At 42.3% G+C, this 27,506-nt stretch overlaps 1 protein-coding gene across 3 annotated transcripts in view; it reads right to left on the reverse strand.

Moving 5' to 3' along the window:
- ITGB6 (integrin subunit beta 6) overlaps nt 1-27,506 on the reverse strand; it is a 239,099-nt gene that overhangs the window by 49,333 nt on the left and 162,260 nt on the right. For all 3 annotated transcript variants that reach the window (XM_029605586.1, XM_029605587.1, XM_029605585.1), the window contains 3 exons: nt 22,699-22,921; nt 19,475-19,572; nt 6,219-6,338 (listed from right to left, as the gene is read on the reverse strand). In XM_029605586.1, the coding sequence (XP_029461446.1) occupies nt 6,219-6,338; nt 19,475-19,572; nt 22,699-22,921 (441 nt within the window). The remainder of the gene's footprint in view (nt 1-6,218; nt 6,339-19,474; nt 19,573-22,698; nt 22,922-27,506) is intronic.

Genomic DNA, 27,506 nt, shown 5'->3' on the forward strand with positions numbered 1-27,506 from the left:
AGAAAGAAGGATCTTTTTCAAGATGGCGAGTAGCCCTGACATAGAGTCCTATGCCTTAACTCTCAAAACTCTGTGTAGCGTTGGGTGACTGGTCAAAAATATTTTCTTCTCTTGCTTTCAGATTAAAAGATATGTTCTTCATGTTTCAAATTTTGGAAAGAAAATTAACTGAATTTTGAAAAAACTCACTTTTATTTGCATAGAAAATAAAAAATGTATTGGCACAAACTTATGATGACAGTGTTTCCCCGCAGCATTTCGCCTGTTGAGGTATAATGTTTTAGTTCTCTGTGAACATCAATAATTTGTGATCCTTAGTACTGGGTTGGTTTTTTGTCAATAATAAAAAGATTCACCAGTATATACTCTAGCATTATAACAAGGTATAGAATAACTGTCCTATTGTTAACTAATTATAATTTGTGTATCATTTATATTTAAAGAACTTATTTATATACTAAGCAGATGAAACATCCAAGATCAGCAAATGCCCATCAGCAAAATTTGCCAGCAGTGAGAGATGCTGAAAGAATAGTGTGTTACAAAGTGACTGAATGAATGAAAGGCAACCAAGCGAGGTGGTAAATGAAGTTCACTCCAAGGAAAGGAAGTTTTATTCATGCAGTGCCTCAGGAATCAGTCCTGAGGCTTAGTTTGGTTCAATATTTTTTAGAAGTGGCCCCTACTCACTCCTCCAGGCCTGTTTTAACAGGGTTGGATTACTGGGATTCACTATACATTGGCTTACCGGCACATGTGTTAAGAGCACTGCAGCTTGCGCAGCACATGTCTTGTCTGGTACCAAACAAAGCGAGCATATAACACCTGTTCTTGTTTCTTTATGTTGGCGTATTAGGATAGCGTGATTGGTGTACAAATTACTAAGCAGTTTCTCATCGCCTTGCATCTGTACTTTGCTGCATATTTATAATCCACCTCATTCACTTGGGTCTGCACATAATGCTTTGCTGGATGCTCCATCTCCACAATTAGCGCATCTCCTAAAACAAGGAAGAGAGCCTTCTCGATTGCAGGCGTTTTATTTTGGAATTTGCTACCTGAATAATTGCGCAAACTACTTTGTTCTCAGACATTTAAAAAGCAGTTCAAACTTATTTATTTCAACAAGCATTTGAGATTGGCAGTTAGTTTGCAGAGTATCTTAAGGTTTTCCTAGCTGAGATTAAGTAACAACTATTTGGCTATAATTTTCACTTTATTGTAATTAAACAGGCTTTTTATTTTTTACCATGGTTTGCATCTTGATCAGTTTTTGAGAGAGATTATGTTTCCCATGCTGTCTTGTTTGTGATTTTATGTTTTACATTAATTTTTTAATGTATGTTTTAATCAGTACCCCACCTAGATAGACCTTTGCTTATAATGCATATCTTTTTAAATAAATACATTTGAAATTGTACAGAGGTTGGTAGGCAGGTTTTGATTTTTTTTTTACAGATGATGCAAAGATCTGCAATTGCGTGGACAGTCCAATTGGTGTAGAAAAAATTGAGATGTGAGCTAAGAAAGTCTGAGGATTGGTCAAGAGTTTGACAATTACAATTTAATGCAAAATTTTGTGGTGTGGTGGTATGTCCATTCTCTATTTTCACAAACAGCTCAGTACATGAACATGATTTTCCTAGAAAGATATCGCATTGCCTTCTGCATTCGACAGCACCTGGTCTTCCTAGGCGCTGCCTCATTCAAGTGCTGAACCAAAACTAATCAATGCCACTACTGCAGCGATTAAAACTATAATCAATCAATCAGGAGTGGCTGCTCAATCGCTGGAATATAAAATTATTTAAACCTTAAATGCAACCTTATGAAAACTTATTTAGAAAATGGTATTTGAAAAAAATTTTTTGACACCTACTCTATGTTCAGTAGAGGTGCATTTAAGGTTTAAATAATTTTATATTCCAGCGATTGAGCAGCCACTCCTGATTGATTGATTATAGTTTTAATCGCTGCAGTAGTGGCATTCACAGAAATGGCTATTTCCATAAGTATTTATATATATATATAATATATATATATATATATAGAGAGAGAGAGAGAGAAAGAACGTACATTATTCTGGGTAAGACTGAAATTTGGTTTTGAACTGAATAAATTATATTTTTTGGGCTTGGTTTACGTTAATACATAACTATTCATGATGACAGGGAAGCATAACCCTACTTAAACATGATATGGTAAATATTAATTTAATTCTCTAGTCATTTTAATTATTATTTAGCTACAAATCTCTCCTCTGTTGTTGATATTTATAAACCTGCCCAATCAAAGGTGGCAGCGGAATACCAGGCTTTCTGATGCAGTCCTTGGAGAATCAAGGACAGCCCAGAGCCACAAAATTGGAAAGGTTTTGATGCCTTAAAACTCCAGCTTGTACTATTTTTGGCATTACATTGACAAGGAGATTGGCTTGATTGATTCTGGTCAGTAAAGTACCATAAGGCTGAAGCAACACACTGAACACAGCTGACATTCACTGCCCGAGGGAGACCATGAGCTACACCCATAGAGTCATCCATCTGGTGGCTACATCTCAGTAGCTCAAAATAAGCCAGATCTATTCTTATGCCTTTAGCATACCAAACCTAGATTTTCATATTATACATTTATAACTCATAGGTTTCACTAAAAGACTGCTACATTACTGCTCTTAATACTACTATGAGACCAGCCCACAACAGTAGTCTCTCAGACCACAACTAAGCAACCACAAAAACAGTATGAAAGTGCAGATTCCCTAATTGCATGAACATGAGTGTTTTGCTAGTGATTTATTAATGCTCTTGCAAATAAAAGCAGTGAGAGGAGGAGGCATATGGTTAAGGCTTACATCTGTTTAGTTCTTTTCTTAGAGCTCTTTCCAGTGCTTCTCAGCTTTCCTGTATTAAGTCATAGTGATTAACTCTGCATGATGCATTTTTATTAAAAAGACAGTTGACCCTGTTTGGGCCATCCCAAATAGCTTTTCCTTGATTTCACTAACAAAGTGTGTTTGTATTGTCTACTCCCTGCACCCACAGAGTGCTCAACATTAAAATGATATTTCAAGAGACAGTTTGGATCATATATAGTAGGACTGAGGAACATGCCAAGAAGCCTCAGTGAAATGCACTGGACTAGATGGTGTTCAGTAGGTAGCAGGGACTTAAATTCATGTGCCTGGGCAAATGGGCAGGCTTGGACTCTAGGCATATATTTTTTATATTAACATGCCCACAGTGAGGTCCATATTCAGCGTATTTATCCAGCTAAGTTTCTTAGCCAGCAAACAACGGAATTTAAAAATCCCACTGGTCTGACTGCTCCTGGCATAGCCAGATAATTTGTTATACAGCTGAAAACATTTCCATCTATGTTGGGGCAGTCCTGGGGTGGAGCGCCGTGATCCAACTAAGTAGGTTGAATAACTTTAGGACAGTCAAAGAGCAGTCCTAAATTTAGCTCGATAAACATATCTGACTATTTCTAAACTAGCTGGGTATATTCAGCAGTGCACCCACACCACTGACTATCTCAGCCAAGTTAGCCAAATATGTTTATCCATCTAGCTTTCCTAGCTGGCCAGCAGCTGAATATTCATCCCAGCCACACACTCCCACTCCCTTACACGTCTTCTGCAGCTCTGATAAAAATGGTAACTCTCTGAAGGAGCTTCCTCAATTTAATACCCAGTGGGGCTCATGTTATAATTCTGACTTACAGCTCAATGACTTACAGGTAGATCAGTCAGCTGTTTATTGCCTTATAAACTCACACAATCAAACATTTCAGTTTGCTGTTTCCCCTGTGTCTGCATAGGCAATTTAATGAGAATTTGTAGCTTGGTATAAAATGTTGCATATTACTTGTTTTTTCACATTAGATTAGTTTTGGGAAACATTAATAAGGATGAAATGAATCTGATCACTCAGTTACTGCTAGCAGTGGTGTGCTGACCTTCTGCACTGCAATCATGCTTGATTTTTTTATAACATGGAGATGCTTTAAGAATAATAAACAGAAAAGAACAAGGGATGCATTAAGCTTTTATCTCTAAAACACACCAGACGCATGTGTGTGCAATGATACCACTAGTGACTTGACTAGCTTTGTGAGGAGATGTCATCATGGGAGTATCATAAAGGCATTTGGGAGGAGGTAAATTGCAGTAAGCAGCATAATGGTACCACAGCAGTGTTTATGCTAACAAGAGCTGGTTGCATCCTGTGTTGATGACTTAGTACATAGCTTATCTTATACTGTGCATTATAAAAATACCACACCTTACTAAATGGGCCCCAAAATTTCAATTCTTGAGTCTGGCTCCTGTTTTCCAGGCTGGCTGAGGATGCTGCAAAGGCAGCGTTCACAGATCCTGGCGAGGGAAGGAATCCCAGCCATTGCATAATGGCGACACCTAGTGGCCAGATTCAGGGTGCATACTTTCTGGGTTCCAGAGGGAGCTGCCATTTGTGGCTTCTGGCTGAGGACTGTCATTGCAATGGATGGGAGCGGGGAGAGGGTTAAAAATGAAATAAAATTCTTGGGCAGTTTTGAATAAGGACTAATGGAGCTGAAGGCTAGGAGAGGGAGCTTCTTTTTGAGCTGGAAACTCAAAAGAAGCAAGAGGGAATTGCTGGACCAGAAGAAAGTACTAGAAAGAGGGAAATGTGCTTTGTATGACTCTTTCTAAAGAACCATCAGTTTGGATTCATTAAAAAAATTTTTAAAGGATGAAATGTAGGACTCTGCTTCAGCTTGGAAAAGAGATGACTGAGGGGAGATATCACAGAGGTATACAAAGTCATGGATAATGTGAAGAAAATAGAGGACATGATTATTCACTGTAGGCCTTCTTCAATAAAGATTTTTCCCATAGGCACAGAATGGAAAAAAGTCCATTTGGAATATGTCCCAATATCTCATAATACAAGAACAAGGGGCCCCCAGTGAAATGATGAAGCGGCAGGTTTTAAAGAAATAAAAGGAAATCTGTGCAGCTCATTGCCAGAGGTCATTGTGTAAGCAAATAGCATAACCAGGTTCAAAAAGGGATTCAATACATTTTTGAAAGGCATCCATCACAGGCTATTTAACATAGCAGTTAGTGCATCCCTAAATCATGGCTTCTAGAAAAACGAAATTGTGCAGCATTAGATGGACTATTGACCACAGGCCACATTTCCTCTCAATACCTGCTGCCCAGAGGCAGGAAACTAGGCCAGGCCAACCAGACCTTTGGCTTGACCCGGTTTGGCAGTTCTTAGGGAATCCTCAGTGTATGATCACCGCACTTGTGTTTTAAATCAGCTGCTTCTTATGCAAATTGATGCCAAGGACCTATGAATAAATAATGTTGTTCTCACAAAATATGCCAAGCAGCCTAATGTTTTATTGCACTGGTCATTAGCCAACTGCTGTGAAGCCTCAGTGCCCTGCTCAGGATCTCCCCCTGGAACTCCGGTCACAGTGTCATCTCAGGGCTTCTGTGCAGCACATCAGAGTCAGCTCTACCCTGGACGTTTGGATGTCTGATTAGAAAAGTGTTTTATGTTTATTATTCTGTTTATTGCGGTGATGTAAACCGCTTTGATGATGTAGGGGTAAGGCGGGATATCGAAAGCAGATAAGCTAAACCAAATTAAGCTGTTGATTGAAATGATAATGTTTCGGTGGAGAAGGGTAGCCTTACTTTTGTATAAAATGATAAATCACCCAGGAATGGTAAGCTAAAAAAAAAAAAAGAAAGCTTACAAAGAATGGAATTTTGACTGGGACTTCATGATTCTATGAATAAGCAAATAAATAAAAATCTTAAGAAAACAAACAAAAAAAAAAAACCTGAGGCTACAGTTTAGCATCCTTTCTAGTTGTGCAAATAAAAACGTTTTACAGTGGAATCAGCAGTCTACTCAACTGTCTTTACTGGTCAGATGTAAAATCAATTAAAAGAAACACACAAATGCAATTGAGCAGAGATGATGCCTTTGTAAGGCTAATGAACGTATAAGGATAGAAGCCTTTTGGGACTATTTAAATCCCTTCCTTCAACAACTCATGTAAAATCTTAGCCTTCTGATAGAAAGTGAGAGACACAAGGCCATACTGTAAACATCTTAGTTTGTTTGCCACTGAAAAGAGTACAGGCTGCGGTGATTTGTTACATGGCTGAGCTCTGCACCCGTCTCTCTGACATTACACTATTAAATGCCTACCTTTCTGGTTAATGTTATAAATGACCGTCCTTCCCTTCTCATCTGGAGCCATCAGGAATGTGAGCAGACATTTGTTTTCACCTTGCAAAGAGCAGAAAACAGATTTATCCTTGGAAAAACCTGTGGAAAGAGAAGCCATACAGCAGGCCAAATGAGATTCATAATGCAACGACTGATGGAGCTGTGTCACCAAGCGTGTGATAAATGGGAAGGAACAGAGACGAGGGGAGAAATGGAAAGGTTTTTCACCCATTTCTATGCTTTTCATTTTCATATACATTTTTCACCTTTTTTTTTTTGTTACTCATTAATGGCTCTGCCAGCTGTCACCTATCAGTCCTGACCATCAAATGCACTTATCAATCTGCTTTAGTGTGAATTTCAATGAATTGAAAATACTTCCAAGACAGCTACAACTGAGTACTGACTGTCTGGGGAAGAGAATAGCCCCATTATTGGTGCAAGAGAAACAATATGGTCTCCATATCTGAGAAATATGGCCTGGCCAGATTGTGTTTCAGGAACAGGTAGCCACCTATTGAGCTGATAGTGAAACTTTTTAAAAGATTTTCATATAAAGATTAGTGTGGCTTATGTTGTCACACAAGTAAATATACATTTTAAATAACAGAAATCCTTGCTTGTGGGATCACAGTAACATGATTCCTTGGCATGCAGACAGAAAGTAATCTAGAAATAGTCTTTCCTGCTTCATGGGTCATTCCACTTAAAGTGTATCTGCATGAAAATTGAATCTAGTTTTCCAAAACCCTTCCCACATCGAGGCCTTTTCACGTTGGGCTCATGATTGGGAAAGAAAAACAGAGAGGAAGTGAAACAAAAAAGAAAACTAATCAGTTGTAATCAGAAACTCCGGAGCTGTGGCCAAGATATTAGTGCTGCACCTTCTGGTCCAACCAGCTTACCATATCTTCCCCTCAGGCATGCACCTCCGTGATTCAGAGAAGAGACAGGGAAACTGGCATCATTTTAATCAGTATTTCAGAAGGTAAACATTATGCAAGAAACCTTTGCTTTAGGCTCTTTTGTTTTAAACCGATCTCAGCAATGTTACTAGAGCACTGAAGAGTGAAGCATTAACTGACTATGCTTAAAGCTAACAGTAAGTAAAAGCTAGCAAGGTTTGTTCAACAACAAAGTGTCTTGAATGTGGCTACCAATGGATTTTTTTTTTTGCAGCCAGGATAGATAAAGGAATTGACCGTAGTTAATCGAGTATTTCAGGAAACATCATCACTGAAGCAACCAAAACTTCCACTATATGGAGATAATAAGATTTTTAGGAGTTTTATTATGTAGTTGTGGATTTATTTGGATTTTATGAGTGAGGTGATCACATTTGTAGATGACACAAAATTATTCAGAGTAGTTAAATCACAAGCGGGTTGTAATAAATTTCAGGGGGACCTTGCGAAACTGGAAGATTAGGCGTCCATATGGCAGATGAAATATAATATGGACAAGAGCAAGTGATGCATAAAGGGAAAAATAACCCATGCTGTAGTTACACGATGTTAGGTTCTATTTTAGGAGTTACCACCCAGGAAAAAGATCTGAGCATTGAAATCATCGGCTCAGTGTGCTGCGCAGTCAAAAAAGCAAACGGAATGTTAGGAATTATTAGGAAGGGAATGGCAAATAAAATGGAGAATGTCATGATGCCTTTGTATCAATCCATGGTGAGACTGCACCTTGAATACTGTGTACAATTCTGGTCACTGCATCTCAAAAAAAGATACAGTTGTACTGGAGAAAGTACAGAGAAGTGTGACCAAAATGATAAAGGGCATAGAATGGCTCCCCTATGAGGAAAGAATAAAGAGGTTAGGTCTGTACAGCTTGGAGAAAAGAAGGCTGAGGGGGGATATAATAGAGGTCTACAACATCATGAAAGGACTTGAATGGGTAAATGTGAAACTGTTATTTACACTTTCAGATAATAGAAGGGCTAGAGGCACCCCATGAAGTTAGCAAGTAGCACTTTTAAAACAAATCGGAGAAAATTCTTTTTCACTCAATGCATAATTAAGTTCTGGAATTAATTGCCCGAGGATGTGGTTAAGGCAACTAGTTTAAAAAATGTTTGGATAAGTTCCTCTTATGAATTAACAACTTTGAATAATTTTGTGTCATCTGCAATTTGATCACCTCCCTCAGTTTCATTTCCAGGTTATTTATAAATAATAGGGGTGTGCATTCGTTGGCAATCTGCAACATATATGCCATATTCATTGTATTCGTGGGGGTCACGAAACATTTGGCAAACCCCCACGAATACAACATATCACTAATGAATAAACCCCCGCCCTCCTGACCCCCCCAAAAGTCCCTGGTGGTCCAGTATGGGTCCTGGAGCGATCTCCTGCACTCGGGCTGTCGGCTACCAGTATTGAAAATGGCGCCGATAGCCTTTGCCCTTACTATGTCACAGGGGCTATCGGCGCCATTTTGAATACTGGCAGCCGACGGCCCGAGTGCAGGAGATCGCTCCAGGACCCCTGCTGGACCACCAGGGACTTTTGACAAGTCTTGGGAAATGGATACATATTGGGGGATTGGAGGATTGGGGTCCCCCAAGAATGGATGCAATGGATTTGGGTCCCGACGAATCCGAATACCAAATGGGATGAATCCGTCCCTGCTGCACATCCTTAATAAATAAGTTTAAAAGGATTTTAAGTTGTAACAGCTCTTAATTGCTAACACTTTCTTTCCTTCCTTCCTGCTGGAAAAATAATTCATTAACTATACAACCTCAGTTCATGGGGATTAGCTTTTCTCATTGGACTTTGCTCTTAAAGTCCAAGGCAACTCCTTGCTTTCCCCAGTGCTCTCACTCCTCATTCCCTGCACCTACCCTGTCTGCATCCCTGCTTCCCAGGGATAATTGGTATCCAGACTAAGAATGCACTGCATTCTGCAAACTGTTGCAGACGTCTCTGCTGTCTTGTATTCATGTTCCCCTTTGTTCTGGTCTCAACTTCTCCCAGTATCCACCAATTCCTGATTCTGATTTGTCTTTGTTATTACTCTGATATGTTGGAACTAACAACTAGGGATGTGCATTTGTTTTGGATGAATTAGACAATTTCAACAAAATTGTCTAATTCATCCTGGTTCAGAGGACCCGAAAACCGAATGCAATTTTTCCAAAATTTCAGAAAAATTGGAGTCCCCTGAATAAAAAAAAGCCCGAACCGGAGGAAAACTAAATTTCCCTCGGCGGGCCGAAAACAAAGCCCGAACCGAACGGTGTTACCGCTGCACATCTCTACTAACAACTGCACTATAATCAAGTTATTTTCTCCTTCTTTCCCTGGTTCTAAACTCTGTAAAATTGATCTCTTTTGACAGTCTTTTTCATGATTACAGAACTTCGGCTTCCCTCTTTTCTTCTGCTTATGTTACTAGATATCCTTCTAGACCAGAAATGTGCAGCATTCCCATCCCTGGGGATGGAATCCCCGCTATTGAACAAAAGCATCACCTATGGAGTTCAAGTTTCAAAAGAAGCTGCAGCCTACATCTTCCTTCTTGTGATGAGCTGCTTCTGCCCTGGCTGGGTTATCGGAGGTCAGGTTCAGTGTCACGGAGGGCATTGGGCTGCCCTCTCCCCCGTCACCCAGATTGGATCTTGTGTCCCCCCTCTAAATCCTTAGTCCTTCTTTCCTGCCCGCTTATCTCGCTCACTAACACCACCCCTTACCCCATTCCTCTCTCTCTCTCTCTGTCTGCTGGAAAGCAGCTCTTCAACACACATGTGTCTCCTCTGCCGGCCACATTCAGTCAAGCAGTTTAAATGTGAGTTCATTCTGCCTTGAGCATAGATGCCAAGTTGACTCCAGGCCCAGTCCAATAGACTGTGCAGTGGAAGAGGTGATGATTATGGTGGTAATGTCACTATTGACAGTGATGTGTCAGCTTATGGATAATGTCATTTTTGATCTCTGCATATGCCTTCCCCAATAGGTATCCCTTCAACAGCATACAGGATTATTATGGTTACTATAGAAGATAACAGTAGAAATATAGTACTCTAATAGAAGCCAAAAATACACGACAATCAAACAAACAATGATTTGGCTGGGAAAAGAACTGTGTATATGTTCTCTAGCAACCGTCATACATGGCCACAGTCAGCTGAGTGGCTTATATGTGCAAGCTCGTATAGCTACTGGGCTTGAATAATCATAGGTTGCAGAGAAATTTTCGGAAGCGCTGACACTGTGTGCGAACCAACTACTGTGTAAGCACTTATCTGTTTCCACGTGTGGCAACTTAATGCGTATAATCCTGAAGGACTGCTCCAACACTGCGGTGTTTCGGAGTATTGGACTCCTTCCTCAGGGATCCTCCAGGTGGAATTATACTTAAAATTCTGTGCGGAAACAAAAACAGTTCTTAATTATGCCATCGGGGCTAAGAATAACAATGATACATTATCAGGCTGGTGGGAGAAACTTACGGAGCCTTTTGGTTGCAGTCATTATGTACGCTCGTGCAAAGTCACTGAAAAATGAGAAAAGTAATAGGTATCCAAAAATCCTTCTAATTTTGTGCAATATAATGAACAAGGTGCTGTGACTGCGAGAAACATCACTCCAAAGGAGGTACTTACGTGCACTGTGATAGTGCAGCCTCACGGCGACTGTGCTGCAAACTGTCAGGCGAAGCGCTAAGAAAAAACGCCGGTTTTAAAGGAAAATCCTCCGAGTAGAAATGACAGTGAAAGGAAGTGACGCGAGTGAGCCAATTCCAGGGGCGGGCCTGGAACTCCATATAAGGGCAATGACGTCAAAAGGGAGGCCATTTTGAAAACGGATGATAATGGGGGAATACTGTGTATTGGTAGACTCACCATATAAGGACAATGACGTAAAAAATACGGCCATTTTGAAAGAGGGGAGGAAAATTTATATGTGGATGAATTCCCTGCATATGGGCGATGGCTTGTAGATAAGAGACTCAAAGAAGGTGACAGGTACAAGTTTGAACATAGTTATCTGGGCTAAACCAATCCCACACTGACAGTATGAAAAGTTAGTCTACAGAAGAGGCGTAAAGGTAACTGAGAAGCGGAACCGTATGAGTGAAATCAGATCAGGGAGAACCATTCTACTTTTTCATTAAGACCTCGCGGTTCCGTGGAACGAAGACGGAAGATCCAGCGGTTTTCTTTGTAATTCAATTGTGAAACTCTGTCCCCACCTCTCCAATGTGCGGGAACGTGTTCCAAGATGAGCCACTTTAGATCTTCAAACGTGTGGGTATGTGATAGGCAGTGAGAGACGACCGGAGCTTTAATGTCTTTATTGTTGATTCTGCTGCGGTGTTCTGTAAGACGTGTCCGAATCTTGCGCCTCGTGCGTCCAACGTATATTTTGTTGCAGGGACATAGGAGTGCATAGATGACAAAATCTGTGTTACAATTCATTGCATATTTGTGAGTGACGCGATATCCTGTTTGAGGATCTATCCAGTGTGATCCAACAATGGCTGTGGAACATAAAGAACATCTCCCACATTTTGTGAATCCACCAGGTGGAAACGTGGGACTCGGTTGAGACGCAGCTCTAACCACTCTCTGCTTAATGTTGGTGCCACGGGAATAAGCAAACATTGGAAGGTCGTGAAAAATCGGGTGTGGGCTAAGAACATGCCAGTTGGTAATTATAGCCTGCTTGATATGAGATGTAAGATTTGTGTGTCGGAGAACACAAATTAGACTAGGTGTCTCATTCCGTTGTTTATACTGAAGCAATTGGGTTCTATCTGAGAAGGTGGCTCTCTTATATGCTTTACGGATGACAGAAGAAGGGTAACCCCTTTCGGAGAATCTATTGGAAAGGTGATGGGCTTGTGTGTGAAAGTCACTGTCGTCTGAGCAGAGTCTCCGCAGCCGAAAAAATTGGCCGACGGGTAATCCTTCCTTGAATTTCTTAGGATGATGACTTTCGAAACGAAGATAGTTGTTGCGATCCGTGGGTTTTCTGAAAAGCGTGGTGGTGAATCCTGACTGATGTTTACGGATTTGAATATCTAAAAAAGAGAGTTCATCGTGATGGTACGTTAAACTGAATTTAAGATGCGGGTCAGCCTGATTAAGCCATTGATGAAACTGGATCAGTAGTGGTTCAGACTGTGTCCAAATGAAAAATATGTCATCAATGTAACGGGACCATAGAGAGACAAATTGAAAATGAGGCGAACAGTAGACATGTTCCTCTTCAAATTTTGTGACATAAAGGTTGGCGACGTCAGGGGCTATGGGAGAGCCCATTGCGACCCCATGAGTTTGCAAATAAAATTTTTGTTCATAGGAGAAGTAATTATTAAACAGTATGATCTCAGTAAGAGCCACTAAAAATTCAGATGGAATGCGATGTGGTCTCAATCTGCTTTCAACAACCTTTTGTACCAACTGAAGAGCATCTAGTTGAGGAACATTTGTATACAGCGCCTCGATGTCAAGGCTGACCAAAAAATGTGAGCTGGATGTGTCTGTAATTGTAGAAAGCTTATTGAGCATGTGAGAAGTGTCTTGAATGTATGAGACAGCCTTTGTCACAGAGGAACGAAGAAAGAGATCCATGAACTTTGCCAAAGGTTCCAGAATAGAGCCATTTGCTGACACTATAGGGCGACAAGGAGGGTGTATCAAAGTTTTATGAATCTTGGGAACCCCATAAATAACTGGGATCCGTGGAGAAACCACCTTAAGAAAGTTGAACTCTTTGAAGGTGAGAAATCCTTGTTGGTGTGCTGTGTTAAGTAATCCATCGATCTTAATGGTCAGAGAGACGGTAGGATCTGCTTCTAATTGTTGATAGTATCTACAGTCATCTAATTGACGCAGTATTTCATGACGGTATTCTTCATGGTCTAATATGACGATGGCACCGCCCTTGTCAGCTGGTTTAATGACAATATCAGTGTTGTCTGCTAGTGTCTTTAGAGCTTGATTTTCTGCAGCTGATAGATTGAAATATGTGTGGTGCTGTCTGGATTCAATATGGGACACTTCCTGGAGAACAAGCGTCTGGAATGCCTTTATTTGTTCATCTATAATCCCAGGTGGGATCCAACGTGATTTGGACTTAATTATGGAACAATCTTGGGTTATGTCCGTATTTTTGGAGAAAAAGTGTTTAATCATCAATGTTCGAAAGAATTTATATAATTCTATGCGACAGGAAAAAGGATCGTGTCTGTTCGTAGGGACGAAGGAAAGTCCTCTATTTAACACTCGTTCTTCATGAGTGGTAAGATGATGTCCTGATAGATTAATCACCGTCGATTGTCTATGTTCTGGGATCTGGTGAAAGGTTTGTGCCACTGTGCGTCCTCGTCCATGGGAGGTTGTTGGTAAGTTTTCCTTCCGCGTGGTCTTGGAGGCCGGGATGGATATCTGCGTTTTTCTAAAAAAGCCGGTGGGCGTGGACCGTAGGTTGTTTGTTGATCGTCGGTTCCACTAGATGAATCGTCAGATGAAGCAAAAGTGACAGGATATCGCGTCACTCACAAATATGCAATGAATTGTAACACAGATTTTGTCATCTATGCACTCCTATGTCCCTGCAACAAAATATACGTTGGACGCACGAGGCGCAAGATTCGGACACGTCTTACAGAACACCGCAGCAGAATCAACAATAAAGACATTAAAGCTCCGGTCGTCTCTCACTGCCTATCACATACCCACACGTTTGAAGATCTAAAGTGGCTCATCTTGGAACACGTTCCCGCACATTGGAGAGGTGGGGACAGAGTTTCACAATTGAATTACAAAGAAAACCGCTGGATCTTCCGTCTTCGTTCCACGGAACCGCGAGGTCTTAATGAAAAAGTAGAATGGTTCTCCCTGATCTGATTTCACTCATACGGTTCCGCTTCTCAGTTACCTTTACGCCTCTTCTGTAGACTAACTTTTCATACTGTCAGTGTGGGATTGGTTTAGCCCAGATAACTATGTTCAAACTTGTACCTGTCACCTTCTTTGAGTCTCTTATCTACAAGCCATCGCCCATATGCAGGGAATTCATCCACATATAAATTTTCCCCCCCTCTTTCAAAATGGCCGTATTTTTTACGTCATTGTCCTTATATGGTGAGTCTACCAATACACAGTATTCCCCCATTATCATCCGTTTTCAAAATGGCCTCCCTTTTGACGTCATTGCCCTTATATGGAGTTCCAGGCCCGCCCCTGGAATTGGCTCACTCGCGTCACTTCCTTTCACTGTCATTTCTACTCGGAGGATTTTCCTTTAAAACCGGCGTTTTTTCTTAGCGCTTCGCCTGACAGTTTGCAGCACAGTCGCCGTGAGGCTGCACTATCACAGTGCACGTAAGTACCTCCTTTGGAGTGATGTTTCTCGCAGTCACAGCACCTTGTTCATTATATTGCACAAAATTAGAAGGATTTTTGGATACCTATTACTTTTCTCATTTTTCAGTGACTTTGCACGAGCGTACATAATGACTGCAACCAAAAGGCTCCGTAAGTTTCTCCCACCAGCCTGATAATGTATCATTGTTATTCTTAGCCCCGATGGCATAATTAAGAACTGTTTTTGTTTCCGCACAGAATTTTAAGTATAATTCCACCTGGAGGATCCCTGAGGAAGGAGTCCAATACTCCGAAACACCGCAGTGTTGGAGCAGTCCTTCAGGATTATACGCATTAAGTTGCCACACGTGGAAACAGATAAGTGCTTACACAGTAGTTGGTTCGCACACAGTGTCAGCGCTTCCGAAAATTTCTCTGCAACCTATGATTATTCAAGCCCAGTAGCTATACGAGCTTGCACATATAAGCCACTCAGCTGACTGTGGCCATGTATGACGGTTGCTAGAGAACATATACACAGTTCTTTTCCCAGCCAAATTACTATAGAAGATAAAAATCCTTTTTCTCCGGCAACAAAAATATTAACATTTCCTCTACATATTTCCTTCTAAAAGTCCATGCTGGTAGTGCATCCCAATAGGAGATTAAAATATTTCTGTTGTTTATGTTTTGAAATACTGGCTTGCTTGATTATTAAGCTGCACAGTTTTTCACAGCATAAAACATTTGTAAAGCTCCGTGCAGCAAAAAAAAAAAAAGCCCAAATCATTCCTATTCACCTTATTTGTGTGTTAGTATTGTGTGAAATGGTGATGAGGATTCACACTGCCCGATAGATTAAGACACTAGGGTGAAGGTGAAAAGAAGTCGTTTCTGATTATTTCCATTGTGGAGATGTACGTAACTTCACAACATTTTAAGTCAAATCGTGTCAGGATAATTTGTGCAGTGCCATAAGTGGCTGCAGTGCATTAGCCTTTCCTCAGCTGAAGGAGGGGAAGGTGGAGCTAACTGGGGCAACTGTTACAGACCCCATGATTTGGGGTGCCCCGCACCACCATAATGGCCATTTCTAGGGGTATGCATTCATTTTCGCCGTATTGGCGATCCGCAACGTATGTTGCACTATTCATTGTATTCGTGGGAAAAGCGAAACATATCGCAATTCCCCACGAATACAACGAATTTTCGCCGAATTGCTCGGCCGCCAATTTAAACAATCCCCCCACCCTCCTGACCCCCCCAAGACTTACCAAAACTCCCTGGTGGTCCAGCGGGGGGTCCGGGAACCATACCCTGCACTCACACACCCTCGCTACCAGTATCAAAATGGCGCCGATAGCCTTTGACCTACTATGTCACAGGGGCTACTGGTGCCATTGGTCAGCCCCTGTCACATGGCCATCGGCGCCATCTTGTGCTCCTACCATGTGACAGGGGCTGACCAATGGCACCGGTAGCCCCTGTGACATAGTAAGGGCAAGGCTATCGGCACCATCTTGATTCCTGGCATCCGACGTCACGAGTGCAGGAAATCGCTCCCAGACCCCTGCTGGACCCCCAGGGACTTTTGGCCAGCTTGGGGGGCCTCATGACCCCCACAAGACTTGCCAAAAGTCCAGCGGGGGTCCGGGAGCGACCTCCTGCACTCGGGCCGTATTGCCAGTATTCAAAATGGCGTCAGCGCTACCTTTGCCCTCACGATGTCACAGGGGCCGACCGTCAATTTAATGGCACCGTCGGCCCTGTGACATAGTAAGGGCAAAGGTAGCGCCGGCGCCATTTTGAATACTGGCAATACGGCCCGAGTGCAGGAGGTCGCTCCCGGACCCCCACTGGACTTTTGGCAAGTGTTTGTGTGTGTGTGTGTATGAGATGAGTTGAGAGATTGTGTGTGTGTGAGTGAATTGAGAGACTGTGTGTGGGAGTGAGGACCTGAATGTTTGCAGAGACAGCATGTGAGAGCCTCTGTGTGTGTGAAAGAGATAGCATGTGACAGTGAGCCTGTGCTTGAGCAAGACAGCATGTGGGAGTGAGAGAGAGCCTGTGCGTGTGAGAGTCAGACAACATGTGCCAGTGAGAGACTGTGTATATGAATTATTGTATGAGAGAGAGCATGTGACAGTGAGAGCCTATTTGTGTGTGTGTGAGAATGAGAACCTGACTGTGTGTTTGAGGGAAGAAGACAGATGGAGAGAAAAGAAATAGAAAAAAGGACAATATAAAAGGAACTAGCAAAAAAACAAGAAAGGGAAGGTGGGGAAAAAAAAAGCCTGTGACCATCTGATTAGAAAACTAAGATCAGACAGCAAAGGTAAAAAAAAAAAAAATTACTTTTTAGTGATTGGCACATGTAATCTTTGGGAATGTGAAAGAGTAGCACTTTCTCTATGTGGATCTCACAGTGTATGAGATCAGCATGGAGGAAGTGGAAGCCCACGGGGCCTGCACAGAGGAGGCAGCAGAATGGGCTTCAGTGTCAGTAGCAGCAATCAGCGCCTCCCCTATAGCCACATGGCAGCAGCGACAGTGGCAGCAGAGGAATGAAAGAGACTCCAAGGTTGCTGGCAAAAAAAAGAGAAGGGGGTCTGCCTTCAGTGTGTGCATGTGTATGAATGGGAGTCTGCCTGGGGGTCTCTGTGTGTGAGAGAATGAATGTGTGCATGCCTGGGGGGTGGTATGAAAATGAATGGGAACCTGCCTGGGGGTCAGTGTGTGTGTGTGTGAGAGAATGATTGGGAGCTTGCCTGAGTATGTGTGTTTGTGTGTATGTGAAGAAGCCAATGAGATTGAGAACATGAGTGTGTATGAGAAAATCCAGAGGAGTAAGAGTTTGTGTGTGTGTGAGGAGGGATGTATGAAGGGGAAGAGAGTGTCTTAGAGCCTGAGAGTGTGTCGGTATCTGTGAGAGTGAGAGGTTATGGTGGGTACAAGAGCATGAATGTGTATGTATGTGACAGTGTATGTGTGAGAGAGAATGGACATGTGAGTATGTGTGAGAGAGAGAGGATAACCCCCTAATCCTCGACAATATCAGGGTGACTGGAAATCAAGAGCTCCCATGTATGGACAGCAGGGGCTTTTTAAAATCCTTATTAGTTTTAATTATTGAGTGTTATTTGATATATGTGCTGTTTTGAAATATTTTATTGGTGTTTGGGAAATTGTAAAAAAATGTATATTATTTTAATTAATAGAAATTCTATTTATCAGTAGTTTTAAAATATTCTTTTATTAGTATGGCTTTACTATTATAACTGATGCTTTATGTTTCTCGATTTTATTTGTTGGAATGGTGGTTCTGTTTTCCATTGTTAATACACAGTGTCTGGCTTCTTGGGGTTTCCATTTCAGTTTTTGTCTAATTTGTGCTTCTTTATTTTGTATTCTATATTTGGTGAGGGTCTGTCTCTTTTCTGTGTGTGTGACCGTGATGAGAGATTCTGCTAGCATGTAGTGTCTGTATAGGGATCTATAGCAATCGGGTTTGTTTTGTTTCTTCAGTACATGGTGTATTGGTATTCTCAGACCCAGTGTAATATTTACCCTTGCTTTTTCACAGGTAGGGTTATTGTTGTTTGAGTTCTTGGTGTTATTACTTTTATGTTACGATGGGATTGCAGTATAGATTTTGAGTGTCTTTTTTGCGGGGTTTTGTGTTAGTTCACAATGTGTCTGGCAGTGGAAGGTGTTTGTGCTGCTGTTACTGTGAGGTGACACCAGAAGTTGAAAATATCTTTTAGTATGAAGAGCTGTAAGGGAAACATCCAAGCTCCATTGTTTGGGGGAATTTCAGTGGATGCACAGTGAGTTACAGAACTGGAGGTGCAGGGTTTATATTAAGGGAAACATCCAAGCTCCATTGTTGGGTGAATTTCTGTGGATGCACAATGAGTTACAGAACTAGAGGTGCAGGATTTATATTGACATTCTGTCCCTTCCTATATATTCCAGACTTCACTCTCATAGCCATATAGAATTAGTTGAATGAGGCTATCAAATAATGTTATAGTAGTTTTACTAGAAGTGTGAAACTGGCCAGCTTTTTAAAATTACGCAGAAGACCCTTTGGACTTTTTTATTAACACTTTTTTTATAACCAATTTTAAAGCAGGATCCATGCTATAGAGGTGGGTGTGATGAAGAAATGTCATTTTGGCTTCCCCCCCCAAATTCTTCTGTCTAGAGATGCCACTGATTTTCTGTGACTTTAAGCATTAGTACAAGAAGGATTACGGGGAGGATGCTGGAGAGGCACACAAATGCATTGGCCCCAGGGCACCGGAGACCCTTGGTGCGCCACTGGGAGCGAACCATATGGGGCCGCAAGTGGTGGCAAAGAGGAGTGGAGATTTGGCAGGCCATGAGCAGTGTCCAACCTGCTCATGGCCCAGAAAACCACATAGTCGGCGGGCGTGATCGAGAATGAGGTAGGAGTCAGGGCCGAGACTGGGGGTGGGGGGAGACGCAAGGGAGAAGGCTCGCCTAGGGCGCCTAATCCCCTTGCACCGGCCCTGGCTGCTAGTACTGCAATGGAAGGGAGAGTGGAGGATTAAGTGTGAGAACCCACACCCAGGAGGGTAGAGAACCAATGAGGGAGACAAAGAGTGATGTCCTACCAGCAGTCCAGCTTCTACAGTTGGTAGCTGGGATACGTTCTTGGCAGTACGGACAGACAAAACATAGCAGACTAGAGAAGCCAATTGGTCTTTTGTCTGTCATCAGCTGGTGCGTTATTATTTTACTGTGTGGTAGCTGAGAATCTGACTCATGTTGGTGATAGTTTCCCTAGCATGGGTAGGCACTTTTATTCCAGAGGTGATTTCTTCTACCCCACCCCCCAAATAAATGTAAAGTGAGGAAGATAATGTAAAAGAAAGCTAACCTTCTGCTTTGCTGACAGTGGCATCGGCTAATTTGCATTTCTCTGTGCATTCCCCCTGTGACTGGCCATCAGATGAGAGAGAGCATTCTATGCAGCTCCTGCGAAAAAGAACACAGCAGATCATCCATCTCTGTCATTCACACGGCAACAACAACAACAAAACCCCAGGTGGACAAAAATAGAGTCTTCATTTCAGAGAGGGGGCAGACAGAGGGTGTTATGCCTGCCGACATGTGATATCTACTGCCTCGGGAAACAGACAGAATCCGCAGACTGTGATGAGGGCCTTGGTCTCTCTTAAAGCTCTCTAAGACGTGAGACGGTTCCCCCCAGGCAACATTATTCATGCGCCAGCGTCTGCTCTGAGCAGCAGCAAGTTGCTCATAGATGAACTTCGCTTGCCAAGAACAGATGTGAGGTCTGTCCCAAGATGAAGCTCGGGACAAATTAAGAGCTTGCTTGTTCAACAGTGTCATTTAAACCACCAGGGTCATTTTTTTTTTTTTCTGAGTAATACTTTAAATTTACAGGTGGGTGCAGGAACTCAGTTTCCCATATTCCTAAATTGCTAGTGTGATGCCATTCATATATTTTCCCTGTCTTACCGACTACCTCTTCCATTAATTTGAAATCTGAAATAGATTAAACAGTTCTAAAACCACCTCCTCATTCCACTGGTACCTGTTATTCCAATGCCTGAATGGTATTTAAGACAATATTTCAACCTAATTGAGACAATAATAATAATAATAATAATAATAATAATAATAATAATTTTGAGTTGATTATGGTGCCCTACTCAGGGCTCTTTACAAGTATTTTATACAAAACAGAACATACATTTTAATTAACTTAATCAATCAATGAAAAGTGAAGTGAATTACATAATGATCAATTACAGACTGTACTAATTGCCAGAAAAGTCATCTGTTTTGAAAACTAAGTAAAGAAGTTTGCAATGTTTGGACTGGCACAAGCCAAAGCTTTCAATTTCCTTTGCCAGCAGAGTCCTAATTCTATGCTGGGCCTGCCAAGAAGCCTCTACCCTCTAAATAGCTCCTGACAGACCTTCTGCAGGGGGCAGGGCAAGCTAAAACACAGAGCCTGAAAGCTGGTACACAATAACGTTAATTAAAGAAGTTTTCTTCTTTGAAGGGCATGCAGGGTTATATATAGGAAGCATCTGGCTGCAGAATAATACATTATTAAAAGCCTTCAAACTACTACATTTGCCAAAGACACACTTTAAAATAATTCAAGGATGAGAATATTAAAAAGAAATACAGTAGTATGACACACATAAATGCATTTACGTTCTTTGTGCTATAAATCCAGGTCCAATGGTTCTAGTAAACAAATCAATAGCACCACAGATGTAAAACCAGAGGCAATAAGCCTGCCCTACTGCCCTTTGTCTGTGTTTCAGTGTTCAGAAGTAGAGTACCTATAGTATGCATATCTGAAACAACACCATATATATATATATATATACACCACATATAACCTTCTTATTAGTTATACCAATTCCATCACTAGAAGGATCTGATTTATGCAGTGTTTTTTCTATAGACCAGGGGTAAGCAACTCCGATCCTGGAGTGCCACAAAGAGGTCTGGTTTTCAGGATATCCACAGTGAATATGCATGAGGTAGATTGGCATGAGCTGCATCCATTGCATGCAAATATATGTTATGCATATTCATTGTGGCTATCCTGAAAACCAGACCTCTTTGTACACTCCAGACCAGAGTTGGCTACCTCTGCTATAGAAACAATTGGAGAGAATCTTTTATAACAGTACATCTCAACCCATTCCTCGGGGTATACCTAGCCAGTCGGGTTTTCAGGATAGCCACAATGAATATGCATGAGATAGATTTGCATACAATGGAAGCAGTGCATTCAAATTATCTCATGCATATTCATTGTGGATAACCTGAAAAACTGACTGGCTAGGTGTGCCCCAAGGACTGGGTTGAGAAGCCCTGCTTTATAAATTGCTCCCTAGTGTGATCTTTCAAACGACTGGAAAGTTGTAGTTCAAATCAGATTTACACCTGTCATTTCTGTCCATTGTCATATCTCTGCATGTTTTCCAGGGGCATAGTGTTGCTTTGATCTGGGCTTTATGGGATCTTTATCTTTGATTTCTTAATGAGGATTAGGATCTACAAGTGCCAAACTGTGGAGGTTCATTAGCCAAGTCCATGCAACTTTATAAAATTTCAGGGTCATTCATCAAACTGTGTTAGGGCCCGTGATAACGCCATAATGCATGTGTTATTTATTGCTTCGTGAGATGCATATGCAAATCTGTAAATTTTGACAAAGGGGAGGAGATTATGAAAATGAGTGAAGTTTAACATTGCGTGCAATGGCATAACACACATTATCATACATTTTAACACTGGAAATAACTACACCTTTTTTCCTGGCATTAAGCTGGGTAATATGCCTGAAACAGTATTTGTGATATTTATTGCAAATCCTGTTTTGAGAGAGAGAGAGAGAGAGAAAGCATCTGGGATGGCACACATATTAGTCATCTGTAAGTTGAGGTGAGGTTTTGGTGGTGGTCTAGGGTTTGGGGGCCAGTTTTACATGCTCAGGCAGATGTATAAAAAGCTCAGTACACATCAGTGAAAATTTGACATGATTTGGAATGAGAAAAGGTACACAAAGATGAGATGTCTACAATGTACTCTCACCCTAGCTTGATAGGACCAGGTACTAGGTAGAGAGTGCATCAAGCTAAGCTTGCTCTCTCTTTCTCTCTCTCTAGGAGCAGCCCAAAACAGGGAAATGTTTGTCTGGGCAATAAATTTATCACACCCAGCAGTAAAATGCCTATGCGAAGCACTAAAATAGCACACATTGCGGTAACTCAAAAATTTCCCTCACCACGCCCCTTTTTATCATGCGAAATTTATAGCATTTTGATGATTCTAGGGTCAGTTTGTAAACTAACCTTTTCCTAGAGCTCTGCAAGGCAAGGCCTATGTTGATTCATATGTGGCCTCCCTGGGTGACTTGGAACGATTTGAATAACTCTATATGGTTTGGTTTCATATCTTTTTTCATTTCTAAGATTAAAAATCCCCACTAAAAGTCATATACGTCCTGTGCAGGGCCACAAGGTACTAACATATCTATGTCAACATATCTTTGTCATGGTAATATGATGGAAGTAGAAAAGAAAAAGATAATGTCACAACTGCTGTCACCGTTTGGAGCCGCAGGGATCACCACATGTAGGACATCTTTCGCAGGTGCTTCCAGAGACCCCAGGGTTTGCACAGACACATTTTCCACATATACATTCCCCACGTCCACTGCAGAGCCCTCCATCCTCAGACATACACGTGTCAAAATTAGTGGTGCAGTTGCAATATTCCCCAGTCCATCCACTGTGGCAGACACATTCCCCACACTCACAATCTCCGTGACCTGGAAAATAATATTAACAAAGATGCCATTGTATGATATGTAAAAGAACACATTATGTATCATATGTCACTCTTTGTGTGTTGTTCGTTTCTGTTCCAAAATAAAAACAGATTTACTATAAAATGAATGCGTTCAACCTTTTTTTTCATGTGCCCTTTCATATTGCACAAAACTTGAAAACAGTGAGGTAAGAGGGGCCCCTCCTGTGGTAAAAGGGGTGCCCCATCCTCTGTCCTGGCAGCACTTTCTCACAAGCATCACTCAGCTCAAGTGATGGGGTCCCATTGGACTTTTTCCTTTTCTTATGTATAGAGCAGGGGTGGGGGGGGGGGGGGGGGTGCTATATTTGCATGAAATGCTCAGGTTCTGTACTGGACATTGTCTTGTTTTTTTTTACTGTCTTTTTTCTTTTCTGGCTTTGCAGCTCCCATATCAACACTGTATGCAGATTTAAAGGGGCAGAGTATAATTTTTGTAAAAATGAAAGGCCATATTGAATGAGTCATAGATCAAAACTCAGTGGTGAGAGGCATAGGGGTTCAACAAGAAACCTGATTCACAAACAAATAAATGGAGGATTACTCTGGGTCTGAGGTCAGTTTATCAGTGAAGACACTCTCAAGGAGTTGCCACAATTCTCCCAAGTTGTCCTCTATACAGTGCAGCATCCATGATTACAATGGAAAGAATGCTGAGCTCGTAGGATGCTGTATTTTAAGTGCTTGCAATGGGTCTTTCCAGGGGATGTTGCCACTTATAATCATGCAGGGTAAACATAAGAGCCTCTTAGGAAGAAACTGGCTCACACCTTTAGGAATCAGTATCTGAGGAGGCCATGCCATTGTTGAGGGGCATCTCAAAGACATCATGGATGAATTCCCTCAGGTGTTCTCTGAGGAACTGGGAGCTCACAAGAGTCCAGCAGTGTCAGTCCACCTGGACCCAGTCATTGCATCCATTCACCTGAAGGTCAGGAATGTGCCTTTTGTACTATGCCCTAAGATCAAGGCAAAGCTTGAGCATCTCATAGCACAAAGTACCGTAGATCTAGTTACACACACAGGAGAGGGTGGCGGATGCCTGGAATGCCCTTCCGGAGGAGGTGGTGAAGACAAAAACAGTAAAAGATTTCAAAGGGACATAGGATAAAAGCTGTGATCCTTAAGGACTAAAGGATGGAAATGAAGGAGGAAATGCATGGGGGTAACTTGATGTGTGGTGGTTACTATCCTTAACCAATAAGCCTTCATACTGTTGATGCAATTCCAATACTTCTCTCTGCTCCAATATTACTCTTTGCTTTAAAGGTGTGGGAAAAAATGGGGGGAATCAGACTCAGATAGCAACCAACAAGGACATAAATTTTAAGGTCTGGGAAAACAAAGAAGAATCGGGGTAACTTGATGCGGCTGTAACTACCCTTAACCAATAAGCCTGATCTTTGTACATTAATACATTCTCTGATTCTCTTGCGCCTTGATTACTGAAATTTGTTTATTTGGGTTTGCCATCTAATTTGTTAAAATGGCTACAGTGGTGCAAAATACTGTAGAGTAGGTGATGTCCTGTTTAATCTCCAGAAATATGACCAGGTATCTATTGTGTTAGAGCAGCTTCATTGACTTCCTGTTTTATTTTGGATTAAATTTAAATTGTTGTGTTTAGTATATAAATTACTTCAAAGGAATCAAATTCACAATCTTATGTTGAAGAAACATAGAGTGCATCAGGATGCATCAACACCGACAGATTTGATGCACGGTGCATGGACACGCAGGGCAGCGGCGCCATCAGCATGTGCCACATAAATGCCTTCAGTGCACGAAGCATTCAGTGCTGTCAGGACATAATGCATCGATGTTGATGCACAATGTATTTTTATCAACACATGATGCATCAGCAAGACTGAATTCTACATCATGTCACAGTGCATCGATGATACAAACAGTGCCAAAGTCATAACTATTGATGTATGTTGTTACACCTTCCTTGATGCACATCCCTTCAATCCACAGTGCTGTGTCAGCTGGCACTGAGGTTGCTCTCATGCTCCTGTACTCATTCTCAACACAATCTTCATCAGGTCAGCCCCACTTGGTGCTCCCTTCTGCTGGTTGTCTAAGCAATGCTTCTCATCCAATCGAAGAAGTCTTCTTGCCACTTTTCATAGCACTCACAGTATAGGATGCCTGCACCTGTGTTGTCCATGCCAATACCTCACTCAACCCCTCAGGCCCTGGAGTACTTGACTGCACCTTCCCAGCTCCATGCTAGGTGGCCCACACTAAGTGGGAAGGGAGACATTTTGGATCTGCCCCCTCCTAGTGCCAGGGTCTTTGCTCTGTCTAGACTGATTGCAGCAGGGTGCAATCTTCAAACACCAATCTGTTCCATACTGCTGTTCACTTTAATGAGGTCTTTGGGTCAGGAACAAGAACAAATTCTGGTGTCTGAGGAGGATGTGCCATATCCTACACCCAGATAATGAATGCATCAGTTTCTTGACCAGATAGCGAGTTTGGTGAAGACCTTTTTTGACTGCTGAGCCTCAAGAATCCTTTCATCCTCTATTCTCCAGCATGGCCTCTATTCAACTATAGCAGGGAGTGCCATCCTCACCCGTCAGGGCACAAAGCTCTTCAGATCCACTATTACAAGGTTCTTCCTCTTCTCATTCTATTGCTGTGGAATCCAGCCGTTCAGAGATAGTGGACCAGGGGCCTTCCTCCCAGAACAACTGGGGGAACTCTCTCACTCTCCCTTATCATCCATGGGCTCCTGGGCCAGTGTGCCTTTACCTTTCAGTTCTGAGGAAGAGTCTATGGGTATCCCATCTGACCTGCCCCCGGATCCCCCAGAGCCTATGTTTCCACTGGATGATTTCACTTAGTTGAAGTTTGTGGAGAAGGTGGGAGTGACCCTATGGGCTCAAGTGAGGATGGATAAAGATCCCCATATGGAAGTTCTAGGACTTCTTAATATTCTGGATACACCATCGGACCCAAGGTTCTGCCATTGCACAAGGTTCTGCAAATGAGAATGTAGTAGACCCCCATTACCTGTGATGCAGAAGTACTATGGCTTTGGATTAGTTCAGCTTTTCCACCAACCAGTGGAATTGACACTGAAAAAGGTGAAGAAATCATGCATCTACTTGAATTCATCCCCCAGGGAATGATCTCAAACTTCTGGATAATTTTGCAAAAGAGTCTTTCAGAGCTCTATATTAACTGCTCACATTACTAATCATCAATTTTACATCATGCAATACATCAATGATTGTCTGCTTATTAGCAGCCTTACTGACAGACTATTTAAAAATAAACACACTAACTTCTGTTTATTAACTGCCTTACTGACTATTAAAAGCACAAACACAGAAACACATTAACCCAATAGTTTACTTCTCCCCATAGTTTTAAAAAAATTTCCCAAGCAAAAGTTACTGATTCCTTTCAACCACCATCAAGGTGATCCTTTCCTCTCAGTGCTCCCATCTGTCCCAGCAGGGGCAGTTGTGTGCTTCATCATTCTGAAGAAGATGGGGAAGATGAGGCTGTGTTATAGTTAGTGAGGTTTGGGTGGACCCTTGGACACTGTGGCAGCTGACCACGCCCATGGGGGGAAGTCCCGTAAGGGGCCACAGGTCAGGCTCAGCTCTGGACACACAAACAGATAGTTCTTTATTTAGACAGTTTGAGAAGTCACCAGAGGTGGCAGTAGTGAGTAGAAGATGTAGCCTGACTGGGCTAGTATTCCCCAGGGTGCTGGAACAGCGGTTCCTCTGGTAGCAGTGCTGTAGTGGAGAGAACTGAGAAAGTGAGTACAATAGAACATTTACAGAGTCCCAAATATGGAGAAGCCCCAAGATAGGGAGAGCTGGCCCTCGAGGAGCGAGTACCAGATCCCTGGAAGCAGAGAAACTTGTTGGCAAAGTACTCACACAGCGGATCCACGTAGGAGATGGCACTGGCACTGGAATGGAGGCAGGCCCTTGAGGAGCGAGTACCTGGTTCCAGGGAGACAGCTCTGAGGAGCGGATGATAGTAGTACTCATTAATGGTGTCTGTAGCGAATTCTTCCAAGTAGAAGAGGAGATAGATGCAGGCAGCGAGTCAGGGAACATGGGCCCTCAAGGAGCGAGTACCGGTTACCTGATAACGACCTAAAAGAAGCAAAAGAGGCCTCCGAGGAGCGGGTTCCCCGTTAGCAGAAAGAATCCAATGGAAGTTGGAAAGGCAGAGTAGCTGGGTATGGAGAGTGAATCCCATCCGTAAGAATCACCCTTGCTAACTCAACGGCTAGCAATAAACTGTAGGCTTAAATATCCGGGCAGCATGACGTCATCACAGGGGGACGCCCCTGAGGAACGTGCCAAAGAGGAAATAGGAATGAGGGCTGCGTGGCACACGCACCCTAAGGTACCTGTAGGACATGGTGGGAGGCAGTGCCCAAGCTGGTCCGGGGACGCCGGAGAGGACGGCAGGCAGACGCCACGGCAGCCAGGCATCCGTGAAGAGCAGGAGGAGCTGCAGAAAAAAAAAAGGTATGCGGAGTGAAGCCGTCGGGAAGTGACGGTCGCAAC

This window comes from Rhinatrema bivittatum, chromosome 6 (genome assembly GCF_901001135.1).
Source record: "Rhinatrema bivittatum chromosome 6, aRhiBiv1.1, whole genome shotgun sequence".
In the NCBI taxonomy this organism is placed as follows: domain Eukaryota; kingdom Metazoa; phylum Chordata; class Amphibia; order Gymnophiona; family Rhinatrematidae; genus Rhinatrema; species Rhinatrema bivittatum.